Genomic DNA, 15514 nt, shown 5'->3' with positions numbered 1-15514 from the left:
TCATTCCATATAAAATCTAACAAACTAAAGATTATTTTGCCATATTCCTTAATTAAGATCTGTTTGTTTCTCTATAGATTCAATGCACAAAATCCAAGTCAGAATGCATGCAATCCAGTTTAAGGACTGAAGAAACTCAGGCTACTAAAGATGATTCAAGCACCATTTCTCTCAGGATTTCTTCGTACAAGGTTTCTGCATCAAGTATCTCAAACCATCCTTTCCTGTTATATGCAATTAAAAGGACATACAACAGATGCTTAATTGCATTGTAAAACGCATTCTGTTTTAATATTGTATTTACCCCTTTTTTCCTGAGCAATAAAAGCATCCATGAAAAATCAGATAGTACCTTAAAGAACTACCTAAATCACTGTAAACTTAACACACACTAAGAGAATTATGTAAATTCAATAAAAAGCATTGGTTTGTAAACAATACTATTTCCAATTAAAACGTAATCACCCACTAATAACTTCCCATTGTATCAGTATAAAAAAAATTAAAAAGGTAAACACACTCAACCTGCATACTCTACTAAGCTCCTCTTTTAAAATTCTGAACGATTTACAGACAGACCTATGTTGAACATGCTAAAAATCCTTATGTAAGTCTTATATAATTGGAATTCAACCTATCAATAGTCTTCTTGACTATTTGAACAAAATACTCTGACTTCTTGGTCTCTTCTGGCTAAGTCTACAGAATAGAAGAAAAAACCCTGCCTTTACAGGGTTACCTAACAGCAGCTTTCACTACAAGTTAGCATTTATTTCTTTAATAGTCAAGTTCTTCCACTCATGATTTTTAAATAAAGTTTTAATTAGCCACTGAACATTTTAGTCTCAAGAAGAGAACTTCAAATCATTTTGCTAGAAGCTGACAAAATGTCAAATGAAGCAAAAATACACCCCTCAAAAAATTATTTCTTTTATACACTCATCTGATCAGAAATTATGAAGCAAAGAATGGGGGACATGTCCCCTTGATCCATATCATTTGATCCTGTGGTCACAGACCTGGACTCCTGCACATTGGGTGAACTGAGAGTAAAAGTTCAGTCCTTTGGCAAACACATGGTTGGTTGCGTGGTCCTTCAATGTGATAGAAAATAACTACAAACCTGCCAAATCACACAGCCTCGTGTTCTTAAAACATGTAACACTTCCTCCAAGAAAGATGCAAGATGGACATTTAAAACTGCCCAAGAAATGGTTATACCACTTTTCTTTGAGATGCCTTATCTCCACCCTCATTTGCAGTACAGCAAGGCATATTCAACACCCAGAGAAAGCCAGGCAAGGTTTTATCTCAGTAGCACCTCAATAGCAGGATCATTCACACAAGGTGGAAGGTTAGTCTTTACCTTTCAGGTCTCCTCAAGCTCATAAATCAAAGATTGCTGGGAGATGAGTCACGTTTATAAATAAAAAACAATGATCGCACACTGAAACAAGACTCAAGCCATGGTGAGATAAGACATTTCTAATGTCTTTAAACTAGACTGGAATGCACAAATAACATCTTACACAGAAGGAAGTAATTCCCAGTTGAAGCAAAATCGTAACTGACACAAAGGTGACATCTTAAGCAAATCCATCCTCCAGGTATTCAGGATATATTTTTGTCTTTGAAACAAGAAAATGAGTTCCATCACTTTCAACCCCAGCAACATTTTAGTCTCTCACTGAAAAAAAAAAAACCCTGCAAAGATATCAGCAGGAAAACTGGAATGCAGAAAACTCAAAACCTACATAATTATAGGCCCCCACTTGTCCAAACTGGTTTTTAAGCTCAACAAAATCCTACAGACTTCACCTAAATAGGGAGGAAAGGATGTTGGGGAGGATAGAAATTCAGGCAGGAAGTATAACCTAGCAGTATATGTCCCTCAAAGAAGTCTTCCATCATTTTGTCTTCACAAGGTAGCTCAAAGGTGTAAACATCATTATCACCAAACTCACACTTGATCATCAGAAATCAGTCTGCCAAGTTGTTAGGATAAAAGGAAACTTATAAAAACCCTACATGGATCTTTGATGCTAGCGGACACCGTTAAAAAAGGCACCTAGAATTTGCAAAAAGGAAGAGGCCAAAATTTTGAGGAAAGCACCCATTAAATATTTTACAGCTGTTAAGATACTTTAACCTGAATTCCAAAGGTATCTGCAGCAGTGTATGCATCATACCAGTCACTCAAAGCTGTTCCTTCTTTACCATGACCAAAGTTAGCCTGTACAGTTTATTAACAAATAATACCAAACATTTCAGTATTTTGAGTGTAAAATTGCAAGATTTATTTTTGCACGCTCCCCTGAAGTCATCCTTCATGCTAAAAAAGCAACAAGGTTAAAAAACCTTTAATTAATAATTACTGTTTAATTTACATATAGACTTACACTTAGAGCAGACACATAATAAACGTGAGTTTCATCTACCTACATGCTTTAGTATCTCCATAGGATGTTTCTCACACTCTCTCTCCCTTCATGTAAGAAGACATTATACAGCCTTGAGGCTGTGAAGACATCCATATGCAAAGCCTCTACCTTAAATACTTTTTTTAAAAAAAAATTTTGCTTATGCAATATCTGGCTCTCACGTTGACATACTTTTCTCTAAATCTAAATTCTCATCATGTTCAAACACTGCTTGCATTCCTGTGATTTCTGATTTAATCAAAAAGTGTACCTTTTTTTGTCTACCTTTTAGAAAGATGAATGTTATTTTGGCATGGCTAAGTGTAATCTCCCCTGTTTGTATGTCAAACTGAACTTCGCTAAGTAGAAATAAATCACTGCAATTTTAAAAAGAAAAGCTTCCCTCTACCCAATAATGAGTTCATATACAACTTATATGTGATACAAACTCACAGTACAATATATGGAACACAACAGTACATACAATATATTAGTGTAATTGTTGACATTTACTATGTGCTGACATGTACTTTTTATTAATAGCACTTCGCTAATTAGACATGATCAAAACATAGCAGACTGGAGTCAAAGTAATTCAGGATGAATAAGCCTTTATCTGCAGGGTAGTGCTGTAAGAGCATACCCTAAACAGAAGAATCTGGCATTTGGAGACAAACATAACGAAGCACAGAAGAGTAAAGTGTTTTCTACCTCACAACATCCCTAAATATTCCTCTGTTCTTTTGCAGAACAGGTGACAAAGAAATTGATTATACCCAACAGACCATGCTGGACCTACTGACTGGTAGTAATACCTTCACAGCATGAGACAGAAGGTATCTGTCTCCATGCTGTCTACTTCAGCGCTGTATACTTACAAAATCTGCACAAATACCTTGGTTGCCCAATGCTAATAACTCCTGAGCCTGTTTTCAGTAGGCATCAAGAGGAGGCTGCCTTGCCATGAAGAACCTGAAACTGGAAATAAAGATGTAAACAAGCCCTCAAAACTCAAAAGATCAAACAGCTGCAGAACCACTCTCACCACAAGAGAAAGCTGAGATGTGGTGATAGAGAGTGAGTCCTCACACATACAACAATCAGCAGATGGCATTCACAGAGACAGATAAAACTGGACAGACAGGGCCCTCTTTCTGGGGCCACTGCTAACAGCAGATACAGTCTGCTTTTGGAACTAAGAGGCACAGCCCTTCTTCCATGCAGCAACTCTTCAGAGAAGGAGGGGAAAAAAGGCAAGGAAAAAAAACCCCAAACCAAAAATCCCAAACAAAACAAAACCCAAACAGTTTCCAAAGGAAGACTTCTCCAACTTCAGAACTCAGGGAAACTGCCAGCTCTCAGAGTCACCAGGGAGTCCCATTCATCTCTTATGGGATGGGTGGTATGCATATGCAAAGTGCAGGATATTTGCTGAGACTCCCCAACACTAACCTTTCTCTTGAGTTGTAGCTGTAACTAGAAAAGTCAATGAAGGCAAACAAATTGAAGAACTCAACTAGTTTTCCAAACAAGATCCAAATACTTCATGACTCCAGATGGAGAGAAAGTTACTGCAATTAATGCTTTCAGTATCAAACAACAGGAAACATCAGTAAATTATGAGTCTAAGGACAAGGATGGGCAGTGCCATTTCCCATGTTCGCCGCTCACTTTGGTTGCGTAGGGAGGCCCTGAGCAGCCACCAGCAGCAGTGGGGGGTCTTTGCAAGCAGCACTCCCCCACTCAGCTCTCTAAAGGGTCTTGCTGATAGAGGTAACAAGCAGAGACATTTCAGAGCAAGGGCATGGAAACAAAGGCATGAACATCACTCAATGGAGTGACCATAGGTCTTGGTGTCTCCATCACAGGAGACCACTTTTATAATTTTAAAGCATTGTTTTATCACTAAGACCAGGTGGCCACAGCAATAGGTCCTTTTTAGGGGATGAAGCAAAGTTAATTAAGGTATTTGCTAAGAGGTGGGACTGGTAGAAAACCTAGCATTTTCTTTCAGGAGTGTGAATCCCACCCAGATGGAACACAAGCTTGGGGTATTTTTTCCATTCAATACTGAAGGCAGTGGCTGGCTGCCTGCAGCAGGGACCAGCAAGGGCACCAATGCGGATATTGAAATGCCTCTCAGAACTGAATAACCCAATTCAATAAAATATATAAACAATGTCCTCAAACCAAGCCCAGGTAAAGAGAAAGGCTTAGCACAACAATACAGGACTACTCCAAATGTATGAAATAAGTGAGAAATCGGCAACCTTTCAAAACCAAAGTATCTGTGCCAGCACAGCAGATGGTTGGGAGTCACCAGGAAGGAGTCATGCATTACTGTTGTGCATTGTGCAGGCTACAGAGGTGGTTCAGGGGTGAAGGAAAAGGACAGATGGAACTGTGTTTGGTGTACTTTTTTAGCTACTATTGTAGTAAACACAATAATTCAAAAGAATAAACAGTAATTTTCAAGATAAAGGATTTCAGTTGTCAAAAAGGTCAAGGCACACACAGAAAATAAAAACCTTCACACATGCAGCTTATTCCACAGCTTAAACTTTCTTTACTGTGCTCTACTGTTCATGTAAAGCTGCTTTGCAAAGCACAGCTGTTAGCGTTCAGCCTCATCACTACTCCACAAGACCTGAAACCCTAAGATGAAGGCTATCTAAAGCAACCTTTACTTTCCTACCGCACTTTAAAATGCTCACACATTTATACTCATTTCCCCCCCTCCTGCCCCAAAATTAAATACATAAAAGCAAGAAGGGTTAGAAGAAGCCTATACCTGAAAAACTCCATCATCTTAATTTGAAATCAAGTTCCCCCATCCCAACACAAATAACTTGCTTTACACTTGCAAACCATTCAAAGATGCAGTGATACGTGACAGTCTGAAAAAGGACTGTCTCAAAAGGGTTGCTTCCCTGTGTCTGTTCAACTGAAAATAGTTCAGATTACATGGCTCTGCATTAAACGCAGTAACACCAATTGGCACTGTAAACTGAGCCTACCTGGACATACTTGAATAACTGATCATGCAGCTACTCAGGTCGGGGAAGATCCAGAAAGTTGTTTTTCTATTTTGAAGCAGGAAGAATACCAACCCATTAAGTCCAGCTAGACTTGAAACAGCTTTTTACACAGAGCCAGCTCCAGTTTTCTTATACTGTAGTTCTGATACCTGGACTTTTTGCACTATGCAAGATCAAGTCTGGCATGATCTAGAGCTGTGTTCTAACACAGCTGAAACAGGACTTCACAGTTAGCACCTAATCCCCAAATTATTCAGATGTAAACATAAACTTATCAGATCTCACTGTAAACACCTGATACTATCAAGTTTAACATCTTTCAAGTCATTAAAATGATCCTAATCTACTATATGTCTATTATATTTTTATACACATGTATGACACAAAAAGTGTACTGTATTTTGTGTGTGCGTGTATATATATACATACACATATACACACTTAGATTTGCAGTAGCTTGTCCACATCCAAAATCTGCACTACTTATGTTTCCACAGAATAACAGCAGATTTCAAGAAACAGGATCAACAGAATAAGAAGTATAGGGACTTCACAGGAGAGAGATGCAAACTTTTTGCACCATGTTTTTGTTTATATCTTGCATTTAGTATTTACAATAAAAACACACAGTTCATATTATTAAATTTAGTCAAAAACCCACTTAAAACAAAGAAATTGAGAGCTTCCTTGTTTTCTTATATGCTCATTAGTAAAAGCCTCCCCTCTTAACAGCTACATCCTTGAGCTGGAAAGAAAGGAAACATCTGCAGGGGCGGCAGCATAACAGCAAAATATCATGTGATCTTAATTTAGCTAAATTGAAGCTTTTTCTCTGCTTGTGCTGTTGTTGCTTGTTAATAATAGGAAATGCTTTGTCCTCGCCTTACAGTCTAATCTGGAAATATCAGCCAGGGGACATAGAAAGCATGCTTCTACCCCTCAGCATTGAAGCAATGCTTGAGGTAGCTCCATGCATTGATAAAAGGACCTTCTCAGCAATCTGACAGATGTGATAAAGAGCAGTTTGTACAGTCACTGCCTGTTAAGGGCTACCTTACATTGCTTCTTTCAGCCTAGGGGAACTTTTTGATAGACTCAAGAACATGAACCACCCCATGACCCACACTGCTTCCTATAAACTTGGAGGGAACAGTAAGAAACACCGCCAATGTCCCCAGCTAAGTATGCTACTGCAAAAATAGGAATGCATTTCAATGAAGTTTGTATTCTTTCGCTTTCTATAATAACATGGACTTTATCAAGCCCACAACATCCCGGATAATTTCCACTACTCTTTCACCAGACTATTGTATCTGTTTACATACGTGAAATAGTTTTGCAGAAGCCATTAAGAAAAATAAAATCCTCACACAGTGTAAAACCTGACCTGTGTGGACCCCATTTCAGTAACCAGATGCACCATGGCTTTAAACTAGCACCAGCTCTGAAATTACCTACATATTTCCTTCAGTTCATACTGTTTCTCTCCACCACAGTCAGAGGCTATGTCTTGGTTCAAAAATCAGCTCTGAAAGGGACCATTTAAGTTGGCCAAACCACCTAAGCCAGCACCCGCTTTTCCACAGACTCTGTCCCTATGACAAACCTCTGTGACAGGACTAGGTTACTCCATGATACAGCTACAATGCTAAGTGCTTTACTTTGTGGAATCAGCAGTGGGACAGAAACACACCTTACATCTGCTCTCTACTGAATGTAGGTGAGGTTTCTCTCTTACTGAAGCTACTGATTTTTTTCAACATGAATAGAACATGCTCATTCCTGGTCTAAAAACAGGAAAACGAAATAAATGTATGGACTAGATGCAGCACTTCATCTGCACAAATGCATTATGGTACCTACTGATAATTCAAGCTGTTCTTGCAGTATTGCAACTTAAGATTCTATTTGATGTATAACAGAAACATCTGCCCAAAACCAGAAGGAAGCCTTTGGAAGATCAGGGAATTGACCCTCCACGTCAAAATCCAAAATGCCACCCTCAAAACACTGTTACAGCAAGTGTATTTTTATTCCAGAGTCTGACTCTTCGCAAAAGATTTACCTTGACATGGGAACAGTTTCAAGAACAACTGACTTGAAAGAAGAACTCTGTACCAAGCCTCCACTTCCTAAAGAAGTTTAACACAGAGAACGTGGCTCAAAACACTACAAAACTTGTAAGACAAATGTGTCAAGATTCTTTACATTCCCACATACACAGCTTCCATTCTCAAAAATAACCTCTGAATACACAGCTTGAGCTACTCGGTGTTAAAGCTTTGTAATACAAAGACTATTAATAAACTCCTGCAGACACTCACCATTTAAATACAGTCCTGGTGCAATGTTTGAGATATCTGAGCATACTATATAATCTGCAAGTCACCACATTGTAAGTTTTAAAAGCCTTAAACTCAGAAGTGAAAAGGCTTGGGTTTTGTACAGAAAAAAAAAAGTAATTCACAGACAGATATAAAGTCATACATCCAAACACTTAAGTCAAATCATTTCAGAGCTCTACATTTGTCATCTACTGTACACATACAACAGGAAAAGCAGCTTTTTCAGTGAAGAACTTCATTTACATAAATATAATGCACAAAATGATGCTAAAAAAAAAAATCACTGTTAAGTCATTAACTTGAAAAAAACAACCTTAAATCTTTATGCCCAGAGATGAGATATCACTAAGAGGATAGAGAGGAGAAAACTGTTCACAGGATTTTCAGTTTAGCTGCAAATCCAGAAGCTTCTGAGCATTGACTTATGATGTGATCACACATGATTTGTGTACTTCCTCACAGTTAGTACTGAGTATGTCAGCATGAATGGTTGATATAGCTGACAATCTACATTTGTATCTCTGTCTGGAAGTTAAGGAGGAGAACAAACCTATTCTAATACAACTCTTAAAATGGCTTTAAGCTGAAAGAGTGTAGATTTAGACTAGATAATAGGAAGAAATTCTTTGGTGTGAGGGTGGTGAGACACTGGAAAAGGTTTCCCAGGGAAGCTGTGGATACCCTCTCCCTAGAAGTGTTCAAGGCCAGGTTGGATGGGCCCTTAAGCAACCTGGTTTAGTGGGAAGTGTCCCTGCCCATGCAGGGAGGTTGGAACTAGATGATCTTTAAGGTCCCTTCCAACCCAAATTATTCTATGATTTCAGAACTACTTGTCTTCACATGCCTATTTACTACAGCTTGAATTGCTCACTGTTGCCGGGTTACTTCTCTGTACTTCTGAACATTACAAAATGTTTCCCCAGTAATGTAAATTCCCACAATGAGTAAAGCCACCAGCTATTTCCTGCGGTGATTTTACACCTTTTACTCAATAAAACTGAAAACATCACACCCTGTACTGCTAGGAGACAAGATATTTATCATATTCCCTCCCTCCCCAAGGCAGCAGACGAATAGAAATGAGAACACTGTAAAATAACATTTCAAAACCATTATGAGCTGGAAATATCTCAGAAAGAATGCAGCCACCTTTGTTATTTCATCCTGCAAGTGACACATTTGGAAGACTTAAAAGCTTTCTAATGTTATTGGGAGATTCTCTGAAAGAAGAGAAATAGCTGCAGTGCAGCAGCTGCTGCAGTGAGGCTGCGTTCTGGGGCTTCAATACAATGTGAGAGCTGGGCTTGCACTGCAACATCTCTTTCTTAGATACTGCCTCACAGAAAACACAGCCTGCACTAAGGAGCTGAAGATAGAACAGTAGAAATAAGAGATGCTGGCTGCTGTAATGTCACTAAATACTAACACACTTTGATGTACATTTATACAGTCTTTGCTGGAATTTGACCAACTGTAGGTTTACAGAACTTTGCAGAATACCTGTCTGGCTGAGAAACCCAAGACTGTAGTGTTTACTTGGCAGAAAGAACATTGTTGTTACTTTTAGAGGTTAGAATGCAGAAATAAGATTAAAAAATGTAAGTTATTCATCAAAGAACCAATGAGAACAGCACATGAGAAGATCTGTTCTCCAAAAACTAATAAAAGCCTGTTCAGAGCACAGTGATGACCCCTGCTTTTTGCCAGTAAGAAGCTACCTATACTCATGGTCTCCTGTTCTCTATCTAACACTTGAAAGGAAAGTATTCGTCATGTAAGGAGAAAAAAAACCACAAAACTGTCATATCATCTAATTTACATTATCTACCAGCAGTTCTTCCAACTATCTGTGGAAGTGGTATTTATTGTTTAAAACATACCTGCTCTAATACATGTCTAACACATCCCACAAGGGCCACAAGGTGAAGAAACATACCAAGCATCCCAACAGTTCACTTGCATGCTGAAGACTAATTAAGGATGTCCTTGAAAAGACAAAGAAGGTAGCTCCTTCTGCATCTTACTGAAGATTAGACTAGTTATGTTACTAAGAGACATTTTTTTGAAGAGAAACTCTTACTTGGATCACAGCTAGTATGCTATTATTCTTAGCCTACAATTCCATGAACACCAGACTATCAAAGGGAAAAACATACAACTTTTTTAAAAGAAAAGCCATGAAAATTTCCTTGTTTACTAGACTGTATACTAGACTAAGCACCTACAATACTGCTGGGGCAGTCTGGATAAATACAGACACAAATCTGTACATAAATCCATTTACAGTGGTCTACTACAGGATACAAAATTGTTACCTGCTACTCTCCTTTGTTAATCCTCCATTTGCAATCTTACATAGGCAATGAAGCTGTTCCATGAACAAAGAGTGAAAGATTAAAAAATGCAAGCAATTTGGTTCATTTTTGTACTCTTAAATCACTGCAGAAGGCTTCTAAGTGGTTGTTCATGGATCTCACATGATAGTCATCAATCCCATCCAAGATATGGACTAAAAACTGCAATTCATTGATGTCAACAGAACTATGCCCACTTCTATCATCTAGTAATTTCATTTTAAGAGGTTTCTGGTTTAGGACAAAACATAGCATACCTTTGGAAAGCATTCTATTACACACAACTTGCTGTATCAGAGAGCAAAGAACAACTGTTTCCAGTCAGAGAAATGTTCATGCCTGGACTGTAAAAGTACCTTTTGTAAAATCTAAATTATCATACTAGACAGGGAAAAATATTCCTACCTATTTCATACTTGTTCATGTTATGTTTTAAAAAACTAATTTTGGGAAATGCCAGAAGGTAGAGAGGGGTGAGCAGTAAAAACAAGATAAACCCCTAGAATGATTCTGTAACCTGATTTCAGAAATTCTCAGTAACAGATAAGGACAATTAAGTAGGTTTCTATTCTCCTCCTGAATATGTATTTCTTCTTTAGGAGAAAACTTGTTTTCCTGGAAGGCAAGCAAACCTTCAACTCAGCTCTCAAATCACAAGCAGTATTTCATCCTCTGATGTTTTACTGGGGTCAGAATGGATAGAAATTGCCCAAAACACTGCATAACTTCTGCTAGTTCAAGAATACCATGAGCCAAACCAGAATTGTGCTCTGAGGTTACACTTAAGAAAGAACTGTTAGTCTGAGACTTCATAGGTCACCCATCTGCTTTCTCACCAGCAGCCTCTTAAGAGCCTGCTAGGAAAAGAATGTGGAGAGCAATTCTGCCACATGATGCAGCCTGTATCTCTCAACAGGCCTGACAATTTCAATTTCTGCGAATGTATTTCAATGCAGTTGAGACCATAGTAGCTGTACTGTAATATCCCACCAAACGACTTGCCGCTTCATTTCAAAGAAAACTATCAGCAGCAACTCATTAAAATACATAGTTTACAGGGAATTTACTTCAGTAATATGAAACAAAAACAAACCCAAACACAGCAACTGCATATTCTAATTCAATAATAAAATCTAGCAGGATCAAACAGTTCAGCAACATTTCTACCTCAGGTATGCAAATAATTTGAAGCATATTGATCTACGACTTAGTTTTTCTTTCCAGCTTGGTAAGAAACAGTTTTTAGGTTACACGAATCCTGTTCTGAGGTGATTTCTGTTATGGTAGTTGTTGGTTTGGGTTTTTGTTTTACTTAGTGCAGGCTGTTCTGTGTGTTTTTTAACCTTTCATGGCAGTCTTTTCAAAAACAATCCCACTTTCCCTTCCCTCTAGCTGTATCAAACTCACTTTAAAAGTTCATGGGACTTCCCACATGAGCCAACATTTTCTTATTTCTTAATTTCTCTCAAGTATGGGAAGTAATTTTTGTACTGAATTTGCCAATAAAGGTGAATCCTTACATATGTGTAAGAAACTAGATCAAACTCAGTTAAATATCCATGAAAACGACACTAAAGTAATGCTTTTTTTTTTTTTCCAAATAAAACAGAAGAGACTTATTTAACCTATCATGTTAAAGAGATGACTCAAAAAACCTAGACATTACATTGTGAATCAGCTTTGCATCATTTAACAAACAAAAACAGAAAAACAGCACACAACAATGTATTTTCCTGATTAAGAAGTTACAGTACAGACATGACATGCAAGGGTTGTTTGTATTTTAAATGGTATGTTGCTTAAAAAGACTTCTGTGTATAGAGAAAATATTTTTTAATTACCTGCTTCTAGCTACTGTATTGAAACTGCAACTTTATAAGAACTTACCTTCCCCTTACACAACATAAGACTAAAATAAATTGTATTCAGTGACTGACTGAATGTTATATAAGAAATACAGGTAGTATCTAGAATATTTTGGAAGTAATATTACAACTGCATACTATTTAAAATCTTTTAATAAGTGGATTCTAGTTTAAAATATGTCCATTCAAAATCCAGGCATCTTTTTTTTCCCCTTCAGTTCTGCAGTAAGTCAGTCAATTAGACATATCTGTCCACATCAATAACTGAGTAACATCCTGTGGAAATTTATTTTATCCTGTATGTTTAAAAAAAAAAAAGTGTCAAGCTCCCCTCAGTGTTGTTTTTTAAAACATATTAATGCTGAAGTATGTTGAAACAACCAAGATGTCCGAGTCTTTTTAAAGCAGGAAAACAAATCAGCTTTGAACTTACTAACAATGCAGTTTATCTTGGCATATCTACCCCTTCCTATATGTGATATTTATCTTTTTGAGCAACTCATCAAGTAAAATCCCCTCAAAATTTAACACCCTAAGAGAACGATCTAAAGCACTCAAAGTGTTAAAAAAAGCAATTATATAGTCAAAGCATGCTTTTCTATGTTTTGTAACTGTACAAAATGCCTTTGTAAATAGCAACCTTTCTAACGCAACATCCTCAATAGGATTGGGGGTGGGGAGAAGAGATCAACCCAAGCCTTTTTTTTTTTCCTCCTTATACTAAATTACATTCTCATATTACAATATGCAAACAACAAACCTGACCACTCCACGCACAATACAGGTTACATATGAAGCTCCAGTTGTGATTAATCATGCAGTCCAAAATCCTGAACTGGGCCATGTCTTGCTCTAGCGCAGACTGCTGCTGTGCTCTGACTCAGCTTTTGTCCCGGTGATCTTCGAGGATATGAGAGCTATGCAGTAATGACATTCAGGAACATAGACCTTCCTTCCTGTTCAGACTCCCTTCCCACCCCAACCATGTGTCAGCTCAAGAAGACATACTAACAGAACTGCATAACATTCTTCAAAATAATACTTCCAAAGCTGCCAAACTATGCATTCCTGGAAAAAACATGGGAAATAAAAACAACCTAAGAAACCTCAATAAAGCAAACACAGAAAGGTACTCTCAAACTATGCTTGTTTGTTTTTTTTCCCCTCCTTCATTCCTGCTTCTGCTGAAGTGAGTCTGAGAATCAGTAATTTAGTGTAATAATTTACATCATATGAATCTTAAACTTGCTTAAGCACACTTGTCATGATGGCTCCTATGTTTTCACAGAAAGCCAGGTTGGAAAGGACCTCAAGGACCCTCTGGTCCAATCCTTCCAGGTAATAATACAGTTTAAATGAGATGGCCCAGAACCCATGAGGTCCTTTAAAAGCTTATAGCTCCTATTTTAAATGCAGCACAATGACAGCAACTTTTCAAAGTCAAGAGAACCTCTGTTTTCATAAAAATGATATAGGTTTCTCTACTTTGGGCTCTTACATCGCTGGCTCCCCTTTAAATATATCAAGAATACCGTTTGCATTGCACAGAAATGCTGTCTGCCTTTTGCAAGGAAGGATGATGACTGCTCTATTGATAGGCAAACAGATTAGTGGGATCCTGACAAACTGCAGAAATACTGAAGAAGTTTTTTTCTTTAAGGATTTTGTTTTCTTGCCATTGAGACCAACTCCCCATTTCAGCATGCACCTCACCTTCCGCATCTTGACTGTCTACATTGTATTACCCCTTCCCCTTCAACAGTGCGATTCAGAAACACAGGAAACATGTTTCCACAGAAACATACACATTTTATCTAGTGATTACATCAACTATTACTAGTCACAAAAATCTGTAGTTTATATACCACAACTAATTAACAAACATTTTGGAAACAGGCATGGTTTTATTTACTAGCTGTAGCTCAATATAATTTAAAAATTGAGTATGTTTTTTGCTGAAGGTGTTAGGAGAGCCCAAATACCACTCTAGTAACGTAAGAAGGGACTCAAAACATTCTGACCTGAAGCCAAGGAAGGAGGAGAGACAGTCTCAGAGAAAATGGGGCCTCAGGGGTCCCCCCACTCCCAGGCTCAGCCACTCATTCAAAAAAAGAAGGATAAGGAAAGCACAGGAGACCAGACATGCATCAGGAGAAGGGCAGTGTTTTGTTTGCATCAGCACTGATGCTCTGCCTTGAGGAAGAACATCTGTGAGATGCATAAGGTTTTTCTATCTTGAGAAAGTATGGAGGGATGGCTACAGGAACAGCTGGCCAGTTGAGTCTTTGGTTTAGTAATGGCCAAACGACTGAAAACAACTTAAAATATGAAAGAAAATCTGTGCTGTAAAAGTTTTCTGGAAATAAACTTGTATACAAGGATCAAACAAATGGCATGGCCAAACAGCAGCTTGTAACTTTGAAACAGTAATACAAATAAGGCCTCGACTGTTTTAACAAAACCAAACAAAAAATCTTGCTCTAATTTCTTATCCCAAGGGTCCGGGGAATTAATGCCAGAGTCCAAGCCAGCCTCTTCCCTTCTCACCAGTGTGAAGAGTCCGCAAACTTCCAAGTCACAGCTGTGTACAACAAATCTATTCTGGTTTATTTTAAGATGTACATGACAGAGATTCTCCATTATCCTCACAAGACCTAATTCAAAAAAGGGTAACAGTAGTATCAGTGCAACAAGCATAAAATAAATGTGGCCTCGGAAAAGGCACTTAAAGGGTATTTAGGAGCTCAAGATATCAAAACAAAAGCTCCTAGTACAAGTTAAACGGTCTGCACTGAAGCAGCCTGTCTGACAAGGGGCTAGAAGAAATGCCCAGCTTAGCAACTATTACTAGGTGGAACAGATACACTTCCTCACAACAGACATCGTAACTATCCAAGCTTGAGAAATCTTGGAAAGGGATGTTTGGAAAGGTCTTACAAAGCAGGAGGTTACTGCAGAGCTGCTGGAGCAGAATGAACTGGTAACAGTACAGGAACACTGGAACGAGAAACGACCCAGCACCCTTCAGCAGGGATGCTGGCAGAATGTGGGGGGCAGCCTACACACAGATGGAAAAGTGGCCTGCTGCACATTAGTTGCACTGTGGAAAAATGCTGTCATCAACTAAATAAGGTGGAGGGAAGGAGAGAAAACAGATTTGGAAAATGCAAAAACTGCTGTTTCATACTAATAACAACATCAACCAGGCTCTTCTTAAACAGTATTTTAGTACAATTCTGCAGTGATCTGTTTCATTATCAATTATCTACTTTAAGATACACAAAGTATTACTCAGTATTTGCTCCCTATAAAGTACTCAAACTCGTAATAAAGTATTCAAAATAGTGTATTAAAAGTGTCTTACAGCACAGTATTATACGAAATAACAACTGAGTCAGTTAAACCCCAGAATCACATTTGTGCAACTCTTCCCATAAAACCAGCAGCCATTATTAACCTGTTACTTTTTAGCACTATTTTAAAATCCATTTT

The 15514-nt window shown here is 38.0% G+C and overlaps 1 protein-coding gene across 3 annotated transcripts in view; it reads right to left on the bottom strand.

Moving 5' to 3' along the window:
- Window positions 1–15514, bottom strand: part of ARHGAP21 (Rho GTPase activating protein 21) — a 111874-nt gene that overhangs the window by 69845 nt on the left and 26515 nt on the right. For 2 of the 3 annotated variants that reach the window (XM_051609960.1, XM_051609963.1), the window contains exon 1: window positions 12783–12880. The exons of the other annotated variant lie outside the window; for it this stretch is intronic. In XM_051609960.1, coding sequence (XP_051465920.1) covers window positions 12783–12866 — 84 coding nt within the window. In that variant the 5' untranslated portion in view covers window positions 12867–12880. Of the gene's footprint in view, window positions 1–12782; window positions 12881–15514 lie in introns of those variants that run through there. 3 annotated transcript variants of the gene reach the window in all.

The sequence above is a fragment of the Apus apus genome, chromosome 2, assembly GCF_020740795.1.
Source record: "Apus apus isolate bApuApu2 chromosome 2, bApuApu2.pri.cur, whole genome shotgun sequence".
Taxonomy (NCBI): Eukaryota; Metazoa; Chordata; class Aves; order Apodiformes; family Apodidae; genus Apus; species Apus apus.
Note: the sequence above shows the minus strand (reverse complement) of the source record. Positions and strands in the feature narration are given on the sequence as shown.